General features: G+C 31.7%; 1 protein-coding gene across 1 annotated transcript in view; it reads left to right on the top strand.

Annotated features, from left to right (window-relative positions):
- Nucleotides 1-19,059, top strand: part of LOC134685310 (uncharacterized) — a 39,649-nt gene extending 20,590 nt beyond the window's left edge. The window contains exons 22-35 of the mRNA XM_063544967.1: nucleotides 1,054-1,158; nucleotides 1,481-1,559; nucleotides 2,892-3,006; nucleotides 5,226-5,306; nucleotides 6,524-6,633; nucleotides 7,671-7,784; nucleotides 8,985-9,146; nucleotides 10,405-10,533; nucleotides 10,894-11,024; nucleotides 11,573-11,710; nucleotides 12,179-12,302; nucleotides 15,898-15,994; nucleotides 17,214-17,321; nucleotides 18,022-19,059. Coding sequence (XP_063401037.1) covers nucleotides 1,054-1,158; nucleotides 1,481-1,559; nucleotides 2,892-3,006; nucleotides 5,226-5,306; nucleotides 6,524-6,633; nucleotides 7,671-7,784; nucleotides 8,985-9,146; nucleotides 10,405-10,533; nucleotides 10,894-11,024; nucleotides 11,573-11,710; nucleotides 12,179-12,302; nucleotides 15,898-15,994; nucleotides 17,214-17,321; nucleotides 18,022-18,089 — 1,561 coding nt within the window. The 3' untranslated portion in view covers nucleotides 18,090-19,059. The remainder of the gene's footprint in view (nucleotides 1-1,053; nucleotides 1,159-1,480; nucleotides 1,560-2,891; nucleotides 3,007-5,225; nucleotides 5,307-6,523; nucleotides 6,634-7,670; nucleotides 7,785-8,984; nucleotides 9,147-10,404; nucleotides 10,534-10,893; nucleotides 11,025-11,572; nucleotides 11,711-12,178; nucleotides 12,303-15,897; nucleotides 15,995-17,213; nucleotides 17,322-18,021) is intronic.
- Nucleotides 19,060-26,573: the final 7,514 nt, after the last annotated feature.

Genomic DNA, 26,573 nt, shown 5'->3' with positions numbered 1-26,573 from the left:
GCCGATTAAGTCCAGATTGCATCCAGATCTTGTCGATTGCGAACCGTTTTTTGCCGAAACCGTTCCGAAACAGTCCCGTTATTAATACGAAATTCGTCAATGATACCCACGTCAGAGTTCCGACAATTACAGAATACAATACGACTGAGACCAGATAAAGCCGTTTGCAATGCGATAGAACGGACCGTGATAGGATTACGTTCCGACAGTACCTGATCATCCCGAATATGCCGACAGTTTTCGAACGGATAACCTCCGTCAAGGTCGGTTCACTGTCTGGTCACTGTTTGATCTCTGTCGGATTACATTCGGTAAAGTCGGGACGCAGTCGTGACAAACTCGGTCGAATTTTACCTGGCGAAAAATACAAATCGGATCAGAAGCGGATTCAGAACGGGATTATCGGGACTAATTCGCTTAGAAACGGTTGAATATCGACACTTCCTGAACACTATCTGATTGTTGTCGTGATCAAATTATTTTTTTTACAAATTTTAATTTGAGTTTGAATTTCCATCGACGATTCACAGGATCCTGATCAGACTTTTAATAAATTTTAATCGGGAATGGTCCTGTCAAGGACGGTAGTAAAAATCTTGAATGTGTGACCCCAGCTTAAAGGGATATATATTATTATGATTTGGCTCAATGTGTTTAACATAATATATAAAACAAAAGATGTGGTATGATTGCCAATGAGAAAACTCTCATCAAGAAAACAAATACCACGGACATTTACAGCTAATGGTCACGGTACGGCCTTCAACAATAAACAAGTCCCATATCGCACAGTCAGCTAAAGAGACCCAAAAAAACAAGTCGAACAAAAAAACTAACGGCCTCATTAATGTACAAAAACAATGAAGGAAAAAAAAAAAGTGACAGAGCAATAAACGACAACCACTGAATTTCAGGCTCCTTACTTGATAAAATTATCAATTAGCCTACCGAATAATATTGTTGAACGCAAAATATATACAATTTGCAAGCATTCAATGTTAGTTTTGCTAGTATCGTTCTTTTATTAATTCTTATATACTTAACATATTTCAGAATTAATGTAAAGGTTAAAAGACTAGGTGGAGCATTTGGATTTAAAATAACAAGGAATTATATAGTGTCTGCGGGTTGTGCGCTGGCAGCACACATTTTGAACAGGTTTAGATAATTATCATATTTCATAATTGATTATATGTTTCTTAGCTTGAGTCATACGTTTTAAAATATCAATGAATACATAACATGTAAAAATAGATATGTTTAATCAAAGACAAGATCTTTACGTCATATTTCAATTACGTATTTGTCTTAAAATCCACGAAATTAATCATTTTTCGTTTTCTAATAAAAAGTAACTCGATAAATAAGTAACATATTCTCTCGACATTTCTGTATTGAAAACTATGAAACGAGATCTTTAAAGAAAACTTCGAGAAAGATATATTTAAAAAAAAAAACATACAATACTATTCAATTACAGGCCTGTTAAACTGAATTTGGAATTTCACACTCAAATGAAGATGCTTGGAGGACGACTTGCTTATAGAGCTGACTATACAGTATGTCTTATGCCATGATATTTAAAGGAGTAGGTCCGGTAAGGGCTGATTTTGACCTCAAATTTCAGGTTCATCTAACGAAATATTTTGAACACTTTTTAAACACTAAGTGCCTATTTCAGTTGATTCAATTATTTAATGTGAAAGATTTTAACTGATTTAGTCATTAAAAACGCTCCGATTTAATCTTAAATATTAAAAATCTATCAAATATGCACAAAAACTTTTAGATCATTTTTGTAAAAAATGAAAATGGCCGCATCCGTGTTTATCCTCAATCTTTATATATATTATGTATTATCATTAGATACGATGCATTTCAATATAATGGATGAACACGAATGCGGCCACTTTCATTTAAGACGGAAACCGTCTAAAAATTAACTTAAATGCTGAAATTGTGAAGATTTTAGTAATTTAGCATGCCTTAATGATGCTAGTACCCGATATTTGTGCATTGACCTATCAAAAACAGCCCATATTTATGTAGCAGAAGCATTCTTCTTTCAAATAGATAGATAAAAGATTACATTTTCACAACTTTGTAAAACTGCTATATTTTGGGGCAAAAAAGGAGTCTTACTGAACCTACTCTTTTCAGTGTTCGTATGTATCAACAGAAGCACAAAAGAAGATGTAGTTCTTTCTAGTGGAAATGTTTAACCCGTTTTTTAACCATATGGCCATATTTATTGTTTATAGCATCGTCCTTGACACTTTATATATCCACGGAGCAATTGATGTAAAGAGTAAAATCATAAAAATACTCAAGTCCGAGGAAAATTTAACACGAAAGTCCCTAATCAAATGGGAAAATTAAATGAAAAAACACATCAAACGAATGGAAAACAACTGTCATATTTCTGACTTGGTACAGGCATTTTCAAATGGATTGAACCTGGTTTTATTGCGCTAAACCTCTTACTTGTACGACAGTCGCATCAAACTAAGATAGTAATTCATAGTTTGTCAGTTGATCTTTAGTTCAAATAGTATTCATTTGCAGATTTACCGGGAGCCAGTTTTACATGAATATTAATGGCGAACAATAATAGCTGCAGACAAAATTGTATTGGGATAGTTGAAATATTTGTTATCTTTTATGAGGATATTTTGTAATATTTACATAAAAGCTCAAAATCAAATGTAAACTGTTTTAAACTTCCCTTCGTTCTTAGCATCAGATAAATTTGAAAATGCATCAAACCATTAACCTACAAATGTAACACTCTTACTAAGATTAGAGAAGCTCTATACATTGATTCTCATGTTAACATCTATTCATTTATAAAAGTAACTTAAAGTGAATAACATTAATTTATCTAACATTAGGTTGGATGTACTGACCAGGGGAAATTGAATGGAATCAAGATGACACTGTATGCAGATGTAGGATACAACGGAAATGACAATACTTTATATTCTGTATATGGATTCATCGATAATGGTAAAATGAATGCTAAATAGTTTTTATGAGAATAAGGGTTTGTCATTACTGTGTCAATTAGCTAATATTAGATATTTTGGAAGGTTTCAATTGTGACCTTTGTCTTTATCGATCACCTGTTGTTTTGACAATTTGCTTTCTTACGTTTGATGTCCAACACAATCTAGTGGCATTTATCGACATTCATTTACAATTACAAGATAAGAAAAAAAGTATATAAAATACAGATAACAAGCATTTAACTTTTAGGGTTCATTTAGGAAGTTAATATTCATAAGAATACAAGCTTCTGTTCAGTTTTTGCTCCATTGGGAATTAAGAACATACGTTTTTTTTGGGGAAAAGGGTGCAGTTCAAAAACTGTTTATCACAGAAAATATTGGTCATATTTTCTTTAGTGTCATAAATTTCCATTTACTTTTACTGTAGATTAAAAAAAAAATCGTTCGGAGAAATTACAGTTCATCAAAATTAATGTGTGACTCTTTGTCAAAAACATGATCTGAAATAGATTGTTTCAGAGCGATGTATTCATAAGCAATTTACAGTAAATTTTACAAGTCTCTTTTTGTTCAATATTATTGATACCTGATTTATATATGTTACAGGCATTTTCTAAATTTAGGCATTTTGTAAAATAACTGACTTTTCAGGCATTTTCTAAAATGCCTAAAGTTGACAGGTGTTTTACAAAATGCCTAAAAAAACCTAGTCATTTTGTAAAATGCCTGAAATTTAAAATCAAAATTTCACAAATCGCCTGGTCTGTTTCAGGCAAATTGTGTCGTATGAAATAAATGAAATAGATGATAGAAATATATTGTCAAGCTACAAAAAAGGGTTGAGTAAAATAGAGTTAAGATTATTCTTTAAAAATGTAGCCTGCAGGTTAAGTTTTCATGTTTTACTAGTTTTTAATGTCTATAATTAGAAACTCCATAGAGCAACAACTATGAGTTTGTACTAACTCTGTTGTTCATTAATGATCATCTTCTTTCATTATGGAAGAAGGGCATTTTTGTTCTTACACCTGAACAAAGATTTACAAACCAACTAATTGAAAATGTTGATTATTATCAGAAAAGTGTTATATGGAACAGAGAAAACTATGAAACTATTTTGAACAAATTTAAATTTGGAATAAAGTGACATTTCTCGGATTTTTATCATATGCAAAAACTAAGTGCATTTCTTCTGTTGAGTTTTAACTTATTTAAAAGTTTTCAAAACAAGTGTCAATTCTGTAGACTCTTTGGAGCTAGGAGTCCGTTTCACCAAAAACCTTATTAATAAGATCGGTCGTAAGTATACTGGTTTGCTCATGACTTGCGATCAAACTTAGTCGTAATTTTTTTGTGAAACTACTCCTGAATTGCTCATCTAGCAAAATATTGAAAATAAAAATATGATGCACCCAAGTAATATTTTAACAAATGGTCAAGTCAAAACAAGGACATAATCACATAAAAAATGAGTTAACAACTTCTTTTACCATTAAGTTGTCTCATAGACTTATTGAATATGCATGACATATTAGCCACTGGAAATTTAGCATGCACCAATTCATTGAACTGGAAATTAAAGATGGAATACAAGGTGGACTTTACACCAGGAATCAGTTTGAACTGTCTGGTTATTGTTATTCAATCCTGCAATTTTGATAATGAAATATCCTTTAGAAAAGCTTTCAGTAAAGTTTCTTTACGTGAGAGTCAGGGTTACACAACATGTGGCTGTAATGCTAGTGGTAAGACTAGATGTAACACTAAGAGTTGTCTTTGCAAAAAGTCAGGACAAATATATAACAGTCGCTGTCACCCAAACATTACAAGTAGCAACAAATAAAAGTCATCTTCAGTGTTTATGTAAATGATTTAATGATAGAACAGAATTATCTATTTGAAATTTCAAGTCGTTAAATATTGAGTGCATTCCATTCAGTTTCTTATCTTTTAGGCATTTTGTAAAATGCCTTACATTTAGAAAATGCATAAAAATTTCAGTCATTTTACAAAATGCCTAAATTTAGAAAATGCCTGTAACATATACATATTATATAATAAAACAGTATACTTTTTGTTAGTGTCATGTTATTAAATGTAAACAGACACATTTTTTTTCTATCTATAAATTAAGGAAACATCCTTTTTCATTTTATATTGAAATTGTATTCACTGTTTTTTTGGTAAAAAATCATATGATAGTTTTTTTGTATACAGCTTACTACTGTGAGAACTGGAAAATTAACCCGAAAACAGTCAAAACGAATAAACCTTGTAATACGTACTGCAGAGCACCAGGTAAAAGTAATATGTCATTTAACCAAATTTCAAAAATAATGCCCTTATTTATATATTGATAATTGCGAATGCCCATACCCATAGAAATTAGAATTGAATATGTCAAAGAGACAACAACCCAACAAAAGAACAGGAAACACCCAAAGGCCAACAATGGGTCGCATCGAGAAAAAAACAGTTGGCCCTTAATAAAACTGTACTAGTTCAGAGAAAAGAAACATTACACTGAACTCCAAAACATATAAATGAACTAAAATTTAAAAAAAAACCATACAAGTCTAACAAAGGTCAAAGGCTATGTGTTCATAAAAGTAAACATATTTATACGAATCATGCTATCATAAACACAATCAGTGACATTTTCAGAAATAAATTAATTTTACATGATATCATTCATATCAGTTTAGTGAAAACAAAGCAGTGCACAGCTTTTACAGACATCTAAACAGTAAAAAGATTATACTTCCTGACCGATTGCCATATAAAATTCTTACAATTGTAATATTCCTTACGTGCGATTGCACATCTTTATTTATTTGACTTGAACATACATGTACCAGCGGCTTTTGTGTGTATATATTTTGATAGGACGAGATACCCCCAACCCATTGTTATAATCCCTCCGTGCAATTGCACGCCATGATATATTTGACTTTATATAAAAATGTATATACTAGCGGCTTTTGTGTGTATATATTTTGATAGGAAGAGATACCCCTAACCCATTGTAATACTTCCTATGTGTGATTGCACTCCATGATATATTTGACTTTATATAAAAATGTATATACCAGCGGATTTTGTGTGTATACTTTTGACCGGAAGAGATACTTTTTACCCGTTGGTTGGTCAGATAAATTTAGTACACCAGCGTACAATCTATCAAAAAGTAATTAAATAACAAAATAATCGAACTCTAAGGTAAACTCAACGGAAAGGCCCATATCAAATGGCAAAATTGTAAGCTCAAATACATCAAATAAATGGAAAACAAATATCATATTCTTGACTTGGAACAGACATTTATTAATGTATAATACAATGGATTGAACCTGGAGTTATGACTTGCTTTAACTCTCACTTGTATGACAGCCACACACAATTCCATTATATTTACAACAATCCGACGAACTACAAGAATTGATTTGAAAGTACTTTATGACAATAAATGATTATATGATAATGGATAATTGTAAATGCCTTAAAATATTCAACAGGTTCAACTCCAGGTATATTTATCATGGAATCAATTATGGAACATATTGCAAAGGAATTACAATTGGACCCAACAGATGTCAGGGTTCTTAATTTGTATCAAAAGGGACAGGTACGTTAATTTAACATCTTTTGAGAAATTCCTTGCCATTTATTGCACATTCAAAATAAAGCTTAATAACACTCCAATATAAGAAAAGCAAATAATTCCGAGTTCCAAGTAACTTCATGGAGGGGCTTTTGTAATAATTTCTCGTTTTTCTATGTGACCAATGTATTTAAGACATTGTTTTTAAAATAAATGTCTAATCAATTCGCCGTTTCAGAATGTATTGCATTTCTGGGTAATATTTTCAAAAGTGTGCACCAAAATTTCTTAATTGTTTAAGGTGGTACCCAACACTTTCACTAAAATTTATTTGGCTCGTTTAATTTTCATAGAAATTTGACAAAGTATTTACTTTGACCCTTTAACAAAAATATAAAAATTTCAAAAACTTTGAACCAACCGTTTTATCAGAAAAATTACACTGGTTATATAGCAGTTTGACAAACACCAACTTTGATCATTGAGAAGCTTAGTGTTACCTTTACAACACAATGTATTTAAAACGTTTAGCTGGCTTTACAGAGTTATCTCCCTGTAGTGTTAGGTACCACCTTAAAAATGTCATAAACTATGAAAATTTAACCAAGGACATGACGTAATTTTCGTTTTGGGGTACACACAATGAAATTACCCATGGTTCTTCAAATTCTGAAACTGCCATTGCTCCCTTTGTTTTTATATCTTAGAGAAATACACGGATTCAGATGAAGTGAGTAAGACCTCGAATAGAAATGAGTTTAGAAATTGTGTCATGTTAACTGATAAAAAAAATGTGAAAAGATAATCGAACCAAGTGCGCATTGTGTTGAAATGTTTCTTCTACAATATATGAAAACATAATGATCAATAGATAAACTAACAATCCTAACTAATTACGTGAGAGACTCCTCTTAATTTTATCCCAAAGAAAGTGACCAATGTATTCAAGACAGTATTTTGAAAAAATAAATGTCTTTATCAACAAGATGCAGTCTGTATATGGTTATATACAATAAGCAATAATTTATATGTTCAATAGGAATAACGTCTTATACTTGCAGACAACACCACATAATAGGCCACTCCCGTATTGCAATATCAGGCAATTGACCACAGACTTGATGACATCAGCAGGAGTAAAACAGAGACAGACATCAGTCCAGGCATTCAATCAGGTATTTTACATTAATCCTTCAATCCAATTTGTTTTTAGCATTTCTCATATCAGTTAATATTGATTTTTTATCAATAAAACAATCACAGATGAGTTATATAGGTTTAAAAAAAGAAGAAAAATGAGATTTTAGATATAGACCAATTGTATTATAACCGACTACAAAACCTTCAAAAGGGACCAAAAAAGGTGGTTTTAAACAATAGGAAAGTGCTGGAATTATATATCCGTTTAATAAGTACCTAGAGGTGATAACTTTAAAGTATACTTAGACTGGGTAAGATATGCCAACCACACCATAGTCATTTAAGGATGTACTAAGGTGAGATTTTGGAACTTGTGTCAAATGTTCGGACCCGTAGGTCTTTTCCCATACAATACAACATATACTATTTTGCCCCATAACACCCATTTATTTATTCATATTTATAACTTCAATAGCTCATAAACCATATACCAAAATGTCAGCAGATTTTTGATTTTTTTTTCTTTTGAGACCCTAATAATACCAATGCAAATATAATGCAAATATAAGGTAAAAGTCCGAGTTAGCTTTTTCCCGCCATATTTTAAAAATCAAATATCTTGAAAAGGACCTCCATGACCTATCAATATTTTCAGCTTAATTTGTTTCTTAATTAATGCTTTTCCAACTTATAGTATCAATTTTAAACTCTTGATTTTTCTAATTTTACCTAAGTACATTCTTAAAGACGACCTGATATAACAAAAGAGAATCATTTATGATGTTTCTGTCTATTGCCTGGATTTAAAAAGGAAAAAAGTGTATGGTAGTTAGGCGGCAATCAAATAAAAAACCGATCTCTCATCGCTCCAGTTTTATGATATGTCGCGTAGGACAAAAATACTGAACACCGAGGAAAATTCAAATCCTTAATCGAATAGCAAAATAGTATGAGAAAACACATCAAACGAATGGATAACAATTGTCTTATTTCTGTCTTGGTACAGGCATTTTCTTTTGTAGAAAATGGTGGATTGAACCTGGTTTTATAGCTAGCTTAAACCTCTCAAAATAATCGACATCAAGGCTGGCATGAAGGTCTAAAATGGGTAGTTTTAGCAAACACGCTACAATTTTTAAACCAATGGGTGATGTTTTGCACCAAATACAGAAACTATTATTACATGTTAAATACATTTTATTTGACGATTGATATAATTTAACATAATATTACAGGCAAACAGGTGGAAGAAAAAAGGATTATCCGTTGTTCCAATGAAGTTTGAAATAAGTTATATTTACATTCATTACAATGCAATTGTAAATATATATGCCTGGGATGGGAGTATATCTATCTCCCACGGTGGAGTTGAAATGGGACAAGGGATCAACACAAAGGTACTCAAGTTGTTTGCATTTTACAAACAGAGCAATGCTTCAAACTCCTAAAATGAAAATAATTGATAGGCAAAATTGCAAAAAATAAATGACAAACGTACCGAATTCAAGGAAAATTCTAAACAGAAGATCTCTAATTAAAGAAAAATAAAAACGTGCATATTTCATATTTGGTTAGTAGGCGCAGCTTATTTTAATAAGCAAAAAATTGTTGAGCAATCTGAAAGGTTTCAAAAGACGAGTGAATTCATTTTGAACGATTGAAATAAATTCATAAAACACATTTAAAGCTAACAAATTGTCAATGTTTGCATTTGTTTTTGCGTGGACAAAAAGAAGTATGTTTTTATACTATTAAGTACTGTACAGTTAACCACGTTGATAGGTAACTAGTCTAAACAACATAGGTTAAGATAGTCAGGACGATCAAGCCGTTAAACAGTGTACAAGTGACACCATATATATCGCGTTAGGTTAGAAGCGCACTATGTAACTAATAATATCAGATGAAAATATAGAGTAAGATTTCTAAATCGTAAACATTATATCAACAGCAATGCATATATAGGTATTCAATTGCAAGCATGCACATAATACCCGTTTATAAACTATGTCAATTCATTGAAAAATTTAGGAAACAGTGATGACCATGCAACCGCGCATATACTGCATGACGCCAATGTGTTTAACTTGTGTTTGGATAGGGTCCTTTAGATTTGTAGTATTTAATGTTTTATGCCATTTTTTTCTATTCTTTATACTTTTAACCTGCTATTATTCATTCTTTATATTCTAATTTGCCAGCTCAAACGAACATAAATTATTTAATAAATAAAACTCATATTCACATCTTTTCGTTAAGTGTTTGATATTTAAGTATAGGGATTTTAGTTTGAGTATCGGGTGTGAATGTAATTCACTATATGCAGAATTTCGCGTTCCGCAAATGCAGGAATGCCACTAGGCCTCAAGCAAGTAATTAAATATCAGTTTATGTTAATTACACTGTTATGTCAAGGAAAAAGGTATTCGTGTGCCAATATTAATCATTCAATGAAATAAGATCTAGACAACCATAAATATATAAATGTTTTAAAATAATAGTACAGTTTTCTATTCGAATCATATATAAAATCTATTATTTTTTTTCAAAAATATCAGTAGTATATAGATTTGATAACTAAAACAGTTATTTTATAAACTAGAAGTGTCATTATAAATAAATGAACATGATTATTTTTTATTATTTATTTTTAAGGTAGCACAAGTTTGCGCATTCGAGCTCGGTGTGCCAATTGACATTATAAGTGTTAAATCAACCCAGACAACATCAAATGCTAATGATTTTGTAACCGGTGGAAGTATTGGCAGTGAACTGTGCTGTTTGGTAAGGACAAGACCGTTCGCATTTTTGGACACTGAAATGTTTGAAAAGTATAAAAACTCCTGTTTAAATTTCTAAGTCATTTTAAATTCATATATTTTGTTATTAAAGATGAATTTTTATGTAATGCTTTAATTATCGAATATGAATATATATATGATTATACGTACTTTCAGCTGAGACATTCAATTTATCAATTCTAAGTTTTTAGTAAAGTTGGTAAACAAATTATTTTTATTTTACATGCAAGAATGTTGATCTTTTTCCAAATCCAATGATATTCAATATTGAATTGAAATGATTTTTTTTAGATGATATGTATCTACTTTATACATCATTAAAAATTATTTTGAATGGTTGCAGGCTGTATTGAATTGTTGCACGGCATTAAGATCAAGGATGGCACCAGTGAAAGCTAAAATGCAGAACCCTTCATGGAAAGACTTGACCCAGAAATGTCTTTTGGATAAAGTGGACCTGTCTGCCAGATATGTGTAAGCATTTATTTGTTCTATAGTTGTTCTTTGTTTCACTTTAGTTTTCCAAGTGGCCCTCTTTTTGAATTTGCCTTCTGGTTTTAATTTGTTTATATTTTTAGTTAGGAAATTTGTTGCTGTAAGACGAATAAAGGATTTTTGCATGTTTGTAACTACTTCTTAGTAACTCCCATATAAATGTTGAGACAAACATTTACCAACGGAACGTAAAGAATTAATGTTTCGATGTGAACATAGACAAAAATGAGCATAACAAAATTATACCACAGTTTAAAAGACGGATAACTTACATACCAATTGTATTGAACAAGATTAAAAACAATAATATTGTAACCCATTTTCGATAAATATATAGCCAAATGTTTATATTCCAGTGATTAGTTCACTTGTATTTTCACTAACAACTTTCAGCGAAAAATGCAATTGAATGTTTTAATCAACGATTCAAACAACAGAAAATAGTATGCAAGGTCGACTCCGAAGCTTTATTGTTTAATGCATACAAAGCTACAAATAACGTTAATTAACATATACTTTACTTATAGTACCTTCGAGCCTGGGACGCTTTTAGAGGAACCACAATACAATTCGTATGGTGTTACCTGCACTGAAGTGGAACTAGATGTACTTACTGGACAATACCTTATCAATAGAGTAGACATGCTGTTCGATTGCGGGGAAAGGTATCTCGTATATAGATATTAAAAATGTGGTATGAGTACCAATGACATATCTTTCCATCAAAGTCACAATTTCTAAAAGTTACTTATTAAAGGTCACAGTACAAAATGTACGGTCTTTGACAATGTACCTCGGCTTACACCGAACAACAAATTATACGGACCCCAAACAATGACTATTTATAAAACATACAAACAGGAAAACCAACTGTCTAATCTATATAAAAAACTAGAAATGAGAAACACTTTTGAACCACATCGATAACGACAACCAGTATATGTTAACTTTATGGAATTATAATCTAACTCATACACTAAATATAGATATTGTGTTATTTGAATTTTCTATACATGTTAGATTTATAAATTAATAGAGGAATACATCTCCCTGATGCAAATCTTTGATTCTCTGGCCCTGGTTTGGGCTATATATTGCCACATGTATAATATATGTATCTTTAATGTTTCCAGTATGAATCCGATGGTAGATATAGGACAAATTGAAGGTGCTTTTACAATGGGACTTGGATATTGTCTGTCAGAAAACCTTAAATTTGACCCTCAGTCTGGTGAACTATTAACCAATAGTACATGGGTTAGTTGATGATTTTTAATTAATTACCATTCAACATATTCAAACATTGTTCTTGAAACGGGAAATATTTCTTAAACCTATCAAATACAGTTACAGTAGATATCAATTAAGTAGATGTAGTGTTTATTGATAAAATGTTAGGGGAAAATGCCTAAATAACTGTTAAAAACTGTCAAAGCAGTTTAAAATTTTCTAAACTTTTCTAAACTTTTCTAAATCTTTCCTTTGCCAATAAAGGTCTCGATGGCGTCAACCTAGGCAATATCCTTCATCATAAATTGGTTCAATCTAAAATACCTCCTTATTTCAAAGACCAGTCTGTACCAATAATTTCTTATACCTATACCAAACCTATTGCAACTAAAATTTTCAATTACAAACGCGTTTTGTAGGATCTCGATATTGACGACTTCAAGTCTAAACCTCCTGATTGCACTTGTGCTAGTTCCCAATTCACATATAATCCTGCCGGCCACGTTATTACCGGTGACCTTAACATTGTTAATAACACTTCTCTACGAAATGTTTTATCGAAAGGTCCGAAATATCGTGAGCCTAAATCCATCAATTGGAAATACAACTTTAAAATTTTGATGGATTCAGTCGAGGATTATGCCAGGCAATGGACTAAGCGCGAGAAGGAAGACGTAGACACTCTATCCGAATAGATTAAGGCAGTGAGGTCGTTAATACAAATCAGAATTAAGAAACTGAATGGGTCCATCAATGCCCATGCTACGTCAATCTTCAAAGACCCAAATGTTGTTAAACACCTATCCGACCTCCATGATAAATATGTTGTCGTCCCCGCAGAAAAATCCCCAAATAACATCGTTTTTGTCTGTAAAAGTCATTACATTAATTGCTTGATAAAAGAATTAGGTATAGACAATTCACTTGGAAACTCAACATATACCCTCACGACACTTACAAAAGAGGAAATCCTGGATAATCATAGGTCTGTTCTTTGTTCCTTTGGTATTTCAACCAAAGATTAAGAACTGGATCTTCCATCACTGTATTGGATACCTAAACTACATAAGTGTCCTTACAAACAACGGTATATTGCTGGGTCTTCCAAGTGCTCCACGAAACCCCTTTCTTAATTATTAACATCAATTTTATCAGCAGTCAAAGACGGGCTTCAAAGTTATTGTGAAACTGCCTATTCTAGAGGTGGCGTGAATCAGATGTGGATACTTAAAAATTCCAAAGATCTTTTAGAGTACATACAATCTAAATTCACCTCATAAACTTACAAAACCTTTGAATAGACTTATTAAGAAGGGATATAATTACGATACTGTTGTCAAGTCATTAAAGATTGCATATTTTGGCGTTAATATTGAGTCACTGATAAGGTCTTTGCGTCGGAACTAAACACATTTATTCTAAAAACAGTTGTTGGCATGACACGGGTTATGTTCTTCTCATATATGTTATGATGGTATGATACTAAACCCCGTACGGAAAGGATTGTGCCTGATGTTCATATGATGAAATCATAATCTTTCAGTCAGTTTAATTGAAGTCTGGAGCTGGCATGTCAGTTAACTGCTAGTAGTCTGTTGTTATTTATGTATTATTGTCATTTTGTTTATTTTCTTTGGTTACATCTTCTGACATCAGACTCGGACTTCTCTTGAACTTAATTTTAATGTGCGTATTGTTATGCTTTTACTTTTCTACACTGGTTAGAGGTATAGGGGGAGAGTTGAGATCTCACAAACATGTTTAACCCCGCCGCATTTTTGCGCCTGTCCCAAGTCAGGAGCCTCTGGCCTTTGTTAGTCTTGTATTATTTAAATTTTAGTTTCTTGTGTACAATTTGGAAATTAGTATGGCGTTCATTATCACTGAACTAGTATATATTTGTTTAGGGGCCAGCTGAAGGACGCCTCCGGGTGCGGGAATTTCTCGCTACATTGAAGACCTGTTGGTGGCCTTCTGCTGTTGTGTTTTTTTTTATTTTGGTCGGGTTGTTGTCTCTTTGACACATTCCCCATTTCCATTCTCAATTTTAACTCTCTTTTATCTTGTAACAGTATTAAAACATTTGACTTTTATACCCTTTACACAAGTATTCCACATTCCAAACTAAAAGACAAATTAAAAGAGTTGGTATTACTTTGCTTCATAAAAAAGAATGGCCAACGTTGATACAAGTAACTTGTCTTAGGGAGGGATAAATCCTACTTTGTAAAGAATCACTCTGATTCAAACAAAAAAATCTCTGAAACCGATTTTATCAAGATGCTTGATTTCTTGATTGACAACATATTTGTTACGTTCGGAGGACGTGTTTTTCAACAAACTGTCGGCATCCCAATGGGAACAAACTGTGCCCCTCTACTTGCTGACTTGTTTCTTTATTATTATGAAGCAGACTTCATGCAGGAACTTCTTAGGAAGAAAGATAAGAGGTTAGCAAAATCCTTTAACTCTACTTTCCGCTATATAGATGACGTTCTTTCACTAAACAATTCAAAATTTGGTGACTATGTGGAACGCATCTATCCCGTCGAATTGGAGATAAAGGATACTACAGATACAGTTAAGTCGGCTTCATATCTTAACTTACATCTAGAAATTGACAATGAGGGTCGGTTGAAGACAAAACTTTATGACAAAAGAGATGATTTCAGCTTTCCAATTGTGAACTTTCCATTTTTAAGTAGCAACATTCCAGCAGCACCTGCATACGGGGTATATATCTCCCAATTGATACGATATTCCCGTGCTTGCATTTCCTATCATGATTTCCTTGATAGAGGGTTACTACTCACAAGGAAGCTATTAAACCAAGAGTTCCAAATGGTGAAGTTGAAATCATCCCTTCGTAAATTTTACGGACGCCATCACGAGTTGGTTGACCGTTATGGAATAACCGTTTCACAAATGATATCGGATATGTTCCTTACGTCGTAACTACAACCCCCTTCCCTTTCATGAATTTGACCTACCGAATTAGACTATTTGCCGGATTTGTAATCACATAAGCAACACGACGGGTGCCGCATGTGGAGCAGGATCTGCTTACCCTTCCGGAGCACCTGAGATTACCCCTAGTTTTTGGTGGGGTTCGTGTTGTTTATTCTTTAGTTTTCTATGTTGTGTCATGTATGCTTTTTTTTTTCTGTTTGTCTTTTCATTTTTAGCCATGGCGTTGTCAGTTTATTTTAGATTTATGACTGTCCCTTTGGTATCTTTCGTCCCTCTTTTCACGTTGAGCTGAAGACTCAATATCTTGAACCTTTTGCTAATGGGGAATCAGCGTCCCTTAACCAAATATTTTCAATTAGTTTATCTGTTGACGCTACATATCGATCAATCCTTCTTTAATTTCTCAGACTTGTAAATGTGTTATCAAAATTGATGAAAACGTCTTTAATATCAAGTAATGGCGGGAAAAAATGCGATAAGATGGATTGAGATTGTTATGAAATGTATTCACCGAACGTAGAATAATTTCAAAACATTACTGTGATGATATTGCCAAAGAATTTTTGAATACATGTATTAATATTGTTCTTTTTTCAAATTCGTCTTGTACCAGTAAGAATACTAATTTATACTTTATGAATTTTTATACTAGGAATACAAACCTCCGATGGGTAAAGACATTCCAATCGACTTTAGAATTCAATTGCTGAAGAATGCTCCTAATCCAAAAGGTGTCCTCAGATCAAAAGGTAAGAAAAAAGTAAAATCACAAAAATACTGAACTCAGAGGAAAATCCAATAGGAAAGTCCATAATCACATGGCAAAATCGAATGACAAAACACATAAAAAAGGAATGGACAATTGCAAGAACTCCTTACTTGGTACAGGCATTTAAAATGTAGAAAATGGTGGACTTAACCTGGTTTTATAGCGCTAACCCTCTCACTTTGTTGACAGCCTCATCATTTTTTTTAAATTTTACATCGATGCGTGAACTAAACAGACATAATAAATAATATAGTCAAAATATGGGTACATCAGTCATCATCGTGTAACATTTTTAAAAGGAACAATTTGACAGAACAGAAAAAACATCTATCTACAAACACATTCATTGATTGGCGTGTTTGACGTCAAAAAATCATTTACGTCACATATTTTTGTTGTTCAATGTTTATACAAACAATTTTAAAATTTCACATGGACAATATTAGCAGAGAGGGTTAAAAAATCAAAAGTATGTTAGAATTAATTATAGAAATAAATAGAGATTTAAATAAATCCAAAAGTTAAATAGAATTTATTAGAATTAACAAATATTTCATTCAACTACGTGATTGAATAAGTTTGACGTTTGTGGTTCAACGTATTGTTTAATTCATAATAGAAATAAATAATAATGACATATAATAGAACAATATCATACTATATATATATATATGAAGAAACATATAGGATTTAATGGAGTAGCATACCGATACCCCAATTCCAGACTGGTATGATATGGAAAATATTTAACAGGTTGATTTCCGACACACAAAACATTTTTTCTTGTAAACTTATAACCTAATATTCTGTAATGACCAATCAACTCGCTTAAGACTTTAATAGTCCGTGTTTCCATATTATATGAAATAAGGAAATGTGGTTTGATAGCGAATGAGACAAACCTCTACCGAAGACAAAGTGACATGGACATTAACAACTACAGGTTACTGCATGGCCTTCCAAAATGACAAAAAAAAAACTCTGCATATTCAGCTATGAACGGCCCCAAAATGACAAATGTAAATCACTACAAACAAACAAAATTGTTTTTATTTGGCCTTTGTTTTCCCTTTACTTTTTGGGAACTGACACAAACAACCGTGTAGGCCAAGATGGATAATATGTAAATACTAAAAATGATTATTTTAATATCTAAACAATTATCGCAAATCTATCGAATTCATTTCTTATTTTTTTAGCTGTTGGAGAGCCACCATTATGTATGAGTTCTTCAGCTTTGTTTGCATTGAAACGGTGTATAGAAGCTGCAAGAAAGGATATACAGAAAGACACATATTTTCCACTTAGTAAGATTTTAGTTGAATCAAATAAACTCTGGATAGAAATTATTTGAAAACAATTGTGTATTAAAAATATATCATGGAATATTTAAATGTGAGTTTTTTCCCCACTCAACATGGAAAACAGGTTGTGTGAATTGTAAAAAAGACAACTTTCCAAAAGAGACTAAGTGACATAGCTTTTAGCTCAAAGGGTTCTCTTGTGGCCTTCAACAAGGAACATAAAACCATATCATATAGTATCAGAACGCTTATCTGTGTTACTAGCGTTTATATAAGTTTAAATATCAACCAAACGCTCATTTCGAAATAATAAGAGACAGCTACTGATGACGTTTTTGAATACCAAATTTGATTTGGAAATAAGTTATAAGCACGCATCCCTATTTTGTTTTATCATTATCTCTATTGGAAAAGACATTACACGTTCTTATAATTCGTTTCTTTCTCTCCTAATTCTCCTAATGATACTCGTTAAGTGTTGAGATCACGTTCTTATAATTCGTTTCTCTCTCTCCTAATTCTCCTCATGATACTCGTTAAGTGTTGAGATCACGTTCTTATAATTCGCTTCTCGCTCTCCTAATTCCCCTCACGATACTCGTTAAGTTTTGGGAACTATTGACACAATTGCAAATTTTAGTTTACATCATATTGTATTAAAAAAAAATCGATTTCGTACTAAAATTTATTTCTTATATTTTAGATGGACCAACTTCAGTGGACCAGTTATGTGAGTTGTGTCTAGCAGACCCTTCTCAATTTGTAATATAACTTTATAACATTATGTCTATTCTAGATATGCAGTGTTTGTTCTGGAAGGTGGTAAATTTTTATTCAATATATGAAGGTTATTGTGAGTTCTGAAAGTTTGAAGAGATTGATCGAAACAATCTTTATTTCATCACTCATGAACAGTGAGATTTGTTGAATGTCTAATAGCTACTTATTATTTATATGATTTAAAATATTTACCCTGTAAGTAATGCATTAACAAATATGATTGGGGCTATATATCTCCTTAATTCATTGCATTCAGTGGAAATATCCTATAGATAATACGGAATCTGAATTTTGTGTATCATCGTTATCGGTTGTGTATTCATGCATATTTGTATCATCCCAGTTGAACAAACTAACTAACTCCACACGAAATATGGTTATCGGCATAAATCTACTTAAGCATAGCTATGTCAATCCACCTAGACGGAAGTAGACCAAGCTTAGCAAGACGGAACTGTGTAATTGCCCTGAAGCTAATTCACTGTGTATTTTCTTTGTAATAGCAATCTAAAGGGAAATATTGTATGTATAGGAGGAACAATATAATACACTTTAAAAAGCATTTCTTTTTATTTGAAGTTGAAATTCTTCATTCGTAGTAAAAACCTGTATTATCTATGAAAAACATCTTCCTTAGTTAACGTTTTAAGTTTTTTGTCTTTGATTTATAGTGCAAAATACAAGCTATTGTCCTACAATTTAACAGCCAGACAATATGATAGTCGAGAACGTAGGAATATTTCCACAATGCTAAGCAAAATTGACTATTTTAAAAACAGATCGTGCGTGTCAATAAGAATTTTTTTTGGTTCTATTTCCGACTAGATTTCTGACACCCTTTCAAGAACTCTCACACCCAAATATTGAAAGCATGGATGTTGAAATATCAAAAAATTAGTATCTTTATTAAAATATATCTAAAAAGAATAGCCAAATTCATCAAATGTTAAATTTCACTAACACAGTTGAAACGTGAATTACATGTTTAGTGATGTATATGTATGTCATTTTCTATCCATTCATATTTTGTCTTTATGAAACTTCCTCTGTTTAATGTTTAACTGTCCAGGTATTCAAAATAGAATATCATTATGGCTGTATTAATTTTTGTGTTCTCCTACTATCACGATTACTAGTGAAATGAAGTATGAATTGTCTTCAAAAATGTACATATGATGAGGATGATAATGTAAATTGTATGTATCTATGTTCAATATTTAAAACATTAACAATTGTGTAATAATCAGAGATTTCCACAGTATATAAATTTCAAAGGAAAAAATGATTTTAATTTATTAATGACTGAAATTGGATAATTATTGTCTGTAATTTCTTATATAGAATTATTAAAATAAAGCATTCTTACCAAAACTTTGTAAACGTTGTGTTGCGTTTATTGTTGTTTTCTAAACGCTACAAAAGTAGAAACACATACATCGTTTAATCAGAGTTTACTGACTCTGTTCGAACTTTAAATAGTGCATGCGTATGTTGTTGGTAAAAAGACTTTTCACAAATGTAGAACCAAATACATCGTTTAATGAGGGTGAAGTTAGAAACAAATGTAGTGTTTGTTCTTACAAAAGACGAACGACAAGCTGTAGACGCGCTTTTAGCGAGTGCATAGTTGGTCAAAGTTTATATAAACTTTGCAAACGTATGTTAGAAACAAATGAACAAAACATTTGCGCGCTTAGTCGTATGCATCGTTTGTGTTAGAAAGAAATGCACCCTTAGTTTGGTGGATACTTTATTCAATAAAGACCGACATTTACCTTTGAAAAATTTCAGCAACAGGACAAGAGCAATACATTCAAAACAATTAAACGTCTTACAATAATTGATATTGACAAGGTATTTCAAATAAATAATACTATACCGCTTTATCTACTGGTAGAGAAAGAAATTGACCAGTGAACAGGCTTATAACTTAGTACACCAGACTCTCGTTTGGTTAGCAAAAGACTTTTCAGTCGCGCGTGGCCAGTTACAAAGATTTGACTGATTATCGGTTGCATAACGTTTAGTGGCAAACGTGTTATGTATGTCCAGGACAATAAGTTGGAAGGGCGATTCAGAAACGGTTAAAACCATTTAAACCGGGGACAAAACAGTATTATGTCGTATACATCTTAAGTAATATATACCTGGTGATAAAAAACCAAGTTTTTCAAATGTACAAAAATTCAACAAACGGTAAACTAAACTTTGAATGAATATTTCAATGATATAAATACCAAACAAGTGACTGCTACTTGGCAGATTATCCTTCCAGGACCAAATGTCCAACTAGAGGGGCATCGACTCAGTGGTTTTGTGTTGTACACCATATGCGTGTTTTGTCTACAAAATACTTTAAAGTGGCGCTAGAGTCAAAGCAGTTGAAGATCAAATTAAATACGAAGTTGATAGCCGTACTTTGACCTATAATGGTTTACTTTTACAAATGATGGCTTTGATTGAGAGTTGTCTCTAGGCACTCATACCGCATTAATGTCTATTGACCATTACAATCAAACATCCAAATGATATACTTAATATGTCTACAAACATCTTTGTCTTTCTAAAGAAAACAAAAACCCACATGGATGACGTTTCGCCTACACTTTCAGTCATATAGAAGACGTTTTTCGTCCGACATTATTTTAAGTGCAAATCAACCGAATATCAAACAATCGTTTAATTTGATTACGCTTGTTATAAATCGTCGTACCTCGATGATAATCAATCACCAATTTACCACAATAGTAGAGTGCACTGCAATTGATGATACTTTTAATTTTTATTACTTTTATGTTGAGTTATTTCTGATTACCTGGTTCGAATTTACATTCAAATCATAAAAAAACTTACAAACTGCATACTCACAATGTTATAATAATAAACATGTTCAGTATGAACAACTTTTTTTTCAAATTATAACAAGACTTCAAAATACATGAAACTCTGAAATCTATTGTACATTAAGTACACGCGAATGGCCACCCTTCCATATGTCACCTACTATCAGTAGGTTATCAATTAATAGATATCAGATGTGGTAGGGGTTCATAGGCAATAAACAAGTAAAATTGTTCATTTGAAGACATTTTGACTTACAGTATGGACACTAAAATCTCATCTGAGCTGGATAATTATATTGTGTGTCCTGTTTGTAATTCAAGGTATTTACAATTAAAAAAAACTATAGAACAAAGTCAGTGTATTTAGTAATAACTATGTCTTAGGCCCGTCATGGAAAGAGTCTATATGAATTTAACTTTCATATTTTGTTGTGATGTAGGCAAGTGTTTAGTTGTAGTATAAATAGTAGTATACCGATGTTCGAAACACATTAATCGATTGAGAAGAAAATAAAACCCACCTAAAACTGAGGCAAACACATTAAATATAAGAGGAGAACTACGACGCAACAGAAACACAACACTAAAATCTAACACACGCAGAAACGAACTATAATACAATGTATAACAATTTTCCTGACTTGTTACAGGACATTTAAAGAAAAAAATGGTGGGTTGAACCTGATTTTATTGCTAGCAAAGCCTCCCGCTTTGATAGAAATGTAAAATATAATACTATAATACTAAAATGACACTTTGTATATATACTTAATATATCAATGATGCTTTTAAGGAGTAAGATGAATCGATAAGCCTGATAGTGATGTTCCTTGAAATCATTTCTTTCTGAATATTTATTTCGCAGTTGTTTCAGTACTCATAGTTTTACAGTAGGGTCTGACATTATATAGAACGAATCATTATCATACGCGAAATCTTTGAAATTTAAGCTCGTTTATGTTATCTACAGTATTTGGATTTATTTTGGAATTGTGATATAAAGAATATTAGGGAAAGGTTATAAGCAAGATGTTTACAATTCTGTTTAAATAGTGCACACTATCTAACAATCATGCTATAAATCTTTCACAATGGTTAAAAATGCTTAATAAAAATGGTGAACTATTAGCCCCCGAGGGTATTATCAGCTCAGTAAAATTATGACATGATTCATAACAAACTTTCCAAGGTTATTAGTTCAGATGTTTTTAAATTGTAAAGAAACTGAGGTTTAAACTTTATTAGTTGATCTTAGATTAATTTGGCTATTATTTAAGAAACTTAAGTACATATGGTTCTTAAAAGGTTTCGGCCCTTATATATCCTTGGTTATCAAATATTCGACTTTGAGCGTTCCGGATGAAGGTTAATTCGGAAAAGGGATGTCAATTGCCTTATTCAAATAAGAAGAGTAAATAGACATAGGAAGATGTGGTGTGAGCGCCAATGAGACAACTCTCCATCCAAATAACAATTTTAAAAGCAAACCAGCATGGTTTCGTTTGTGTTTGTATGTTGAAACTGAACAAATATCCCTGATATCAATGACTTTAATAGCCGTTATCATATGTTACATATATGTTATCCTGTATAAAATAGAAAGTAGAGCGTTCTACTTAGAGGTTGAAATATTATATTACTTCCACTGTGCTATCATATATACAATTGTTTTGGAAAGGGTCAAATTGTTATCTATATATATGACTTTTGATGCGTGTCCATGCAGTATGATTTTTTTCACTGAAAGGTTGTACGCAGTCCTCTTATAGTTGACATAATTAATCTTTGGTCTTTATGGATACCGTGATTTGTCATTCTCACTAAACTGACAATTATTCTACATCTCCTAATTCAATGATAAGTTAGTAAAAATTAAAGCAAATAGAGCTTATAATTTTATATCGGAAGACATAGCTGGTATAAACATGAAAAATGATGTTTTTAAATAGTAGGTTCTTCTTATAATCTTTATTGTAATCATCATATGTTATCATGTAGGAACTTGAAGGTAGATCATTCTACTTAAAAGTTGAAATGTGTTATATTATTTTCATGAATTATCACATCTTGTACTATGGTGCTTTCATTGAATGTATTTAGAAGTTAACATATTATCCTTCTTCTACTATACCATATACTGATGTGCAACATGGTTATTTAAATTGAGGAGGCTTCTAAGTATGCGTACGATTTATTTCAAATGAAACATACCCAATCGTTTATTTGCGGATTGTAAAAATTTCGAAAATATTTCAAGAGTCATCTTTTTTGATTTTAAACAAAAATAATGTTCGTATACAGTTTCTGCATAATGAATTCAGAATAGCCGTTATCATATGTTACATATATGTTATCATGTATAAAATAGAAAGTAGAGCGTTCTACTTAGAGGTTGAAATATTATATTACTTTCACTGTGCTATCATATCTTGTAAAAGTACTAATATGATTACAGTGAATTTTTCTTCTGATGAAAAGTCGATCACACTAATAAGGCTGAAATGTTCAAAGTGTACATAGTTTATAAATAATTATTTGATGTTTGATTGCAAATGGGACACATATCGAATAGAGACCGTAAGATATGTTAACAATTATAGGTCATAGTTTGGCCTGCTATTATAAGCAAAATGCACATACTGTACAGTAAGCTATACGAATATCAAATAGATGTTATAATAAAATGATTATACATTTAATTCTAATGTTATTTCATATATCTTTCTAAAAACAAAACCAATGAAATGCTATCAGAAAGAGGAGAACTGATTATGATACCTCTATTCGAAGCTGTCTTTGAAGTGTGCTGATTGATAAATTAGTCTGGTAGACCATGGTTTATTCATTTGTTTAAAGTGTACCTTTAGCTAGCTTTAAGTAACTGCGAGTGATCTAGCTTTTATTTGTATTATCTCTATCATTAAGTTTCTTGTTTTGATGTGTATTACAGATCTAAATAGTCAAACGCATTGCAAATGATTCTCTATTTTGGTTAATGTGTTTTGTTTCATCACTTTTTAAGTTATGGGAGGACCAAGCACTTATGAACATATACAATCCGGTCTAATTTGCCGTGTATTTGTCCCAAGACAGGGACTTGTAAACACTAATCCAGTAGTTGCCACTGGTCTGACATTTCGTTCTGCATTAACTGATCATGAGTTTTTATCATGAATAGCTTCACCTTTTGTCATGTTATAGATTGCGTTACGGTGTAAACTTTTTCTCTGATGAAAGTCGATGACCTTTGATTTTTATGCACAGTTGTTTCATTTGTAATCATACCGGATCGTTTATAATACGTTGATTGAAAAGTGATGATAAAATCAAATATAGATAATAAATTTATATAGAGAGAAACCTTCTTATATCCAGAGTCATATTAACGAAAATTCTACTTATTATTATCGCAGTATCAAACAGTTATATTTTATCATGTTCAATATTATAGGTAGATCGTTCTACCTGACGGTGGATAATGGTGACATTGTACTTATTTTGTTAGCTCACTTTAAAAGTATTTGCATTACAGCGTTAAACTAGTTAGAGTCAGTGACGTATCTAGCCACATATAAAGTCTACGCATAAACCATTTTGAGACGGGTATTAGTTGGGTTGCATTTCAACCCTGCACACCTTTAGAAATATAAAAAGCAAAATCTTATGTTTACATCTTATATCGGGACATGAAGTTATGCAAGAAAAATCTATTTTCAGCAGCAAAATTTTGACTTCTTAGCAAACGTTTCTGATAAAAAGGATATTAGACTTTAATCCATAATTCAGTTTAAAAATAGGAAACTCTATACAATTGTTTTTGGAAAGAGTCGTTTTTTGTCTATATGGCTTTTGATGCGTGTTTCTGCAGCATGTTTTTTTTTCACTGAAAGGCTGTACGCAGTCCTCTTATAGTTGGCATGTTTGATCTTTGGTCTTTATGGATACCGGGAGTTGTCATTCTCACTCGACTGACAATTATTCTACATCTCCTAATTCACTGATAAGTTAGTAAAAATCAAAGCAAATATAGCTTATAATTTTATATCTGAAGACAATACTGGTATTAACATGAAAATGTTTTTTTAATACTTCATAAGTAAGTTCTTCTTATAATTGGTATTGTAGTCATCATATGTTATCATGTAGGAAATTGAAGGTAGATCATTCTTCTTGAAAGTTTAAATGTAGTATTGTATTATTTTCATGAATTACCACATCTTGTACTATGGTGCTTTCATTAAATGTATTAAGAAGAAAACATATTATCCTTCTTCTTCTTCTTTACTGGTGTGCAACATGGTCATTTAAATTGAGGATGCTTCTAAGTATACGTAAGATCTATTTCAAATGAAAAATTCCCTAACCGTTTATTTGCAGATTGTAAAAATTTCGAAAATATTTCAAGAGTCATCTATTTTGCTTTTTTTTTTTTTTTACTAAAATACTGTTTGTGTACAGTTTCTGCATATTGAATTTAGAAAAATATAAATTAAAATACATCAATATTTTCATGTTACAGACATTTGTTCAGAAACAATGCAATAAAAAATGGAGTATTTGCTGCCAATTGTGAATGTTGTGGACATTTCATCAAATTCCGTGTGAAAACTGCCATCAACTCACAAATCACAGTTACTATCAACGGACAGAAATATTCAGGTATTTCAATCAGTTCTTTTATTTTACTTTCAGGTTTATAGGTGATATCCTGTTATTTAACGCCCAACATTTGATATATGCTTATATTTCATATTTCACCCCATAAACTTCATATTAGAGACTACCAAAGAAGAAGGTCTATATCATATCTTGTTCTTTTCCTTAAAAAGGAAACATATATACGACTTCAAACTTAAATCTTGGATAAACGTGATTATTTCAATTCTTCAATTGTGAATTTACTACTTCTCGACAGTAACATACCTTCCCCCTGTTGTATGACGTTTTAATCCCTTCATCTGTAATCATTTAATTTCCTGTCATCTTAATTTTCATTTTATTAAAACTCAAACTGATAAAGTTTACCGATGACTATGCATGCGAATACAAAAATCTTCGACTTGGTAAATGGATTGTGAACCTTTAATTCAATTGTACGCGAGACACTTACTTTCACACTTTAAAGTTCGATTATTAGAATGACAATATATTTACAAAGGAGCATGGAAGAAAAATACCTGCGATCAACATTTAAGTTTTAACAAATTATACTTCTTGAAAATATTTTTGTCGAGGAGTTGATAGTTTGAAGCAGGGGGATAATAATTGTATTAAAGTTTTTCTATGTTCGTCCACAGAAACAAACGAAAAGGGTTGTAAATGTTCCATTCATTTCTTAAAAAAGAAAAGAAAATTGCCTTCGTTTCTCTTTCAAAAATCAAGTTTAGGGATGTGCCTTTGGAGTAGTAAAGACTCATCTAGTTTGTGAAAGAGATCACAGGTTACAACCAAACAGATGTCTATTAGCGGTAACAACAACCGAGAAGCTTGGTAAAGTCACACATACATTTTAACTAACACCTTTATTTATAGTTGGCAATGAATATCCACCATGGACAACACTAAATACTTATCTGAGAAAAGAGAGGATTTCTGTTGGTACCAAAGTGATGTGTCATGAAGGAGGATGTGG

Source organism: Mytilus trossulus, chromosome 9 (genome assembly GCF_036588685.1).
Source record: "Mytilus trossulus isolate FHL-02 chromosome 9, PNRI_Mtr1.1.1.hap1, whole genome shotgun sequence".
NCBI lineage: Eukaryota > Metazoa > Mollusca > Bivalvia > Mytilida > Mytilidae > Mytilus > Mytilus trossulus.
The sequence above is the reverse complement of the archived record's forward strand: the minus strand, read 5'-3'. Positions and strand labels throughout refer to the sequence as shown.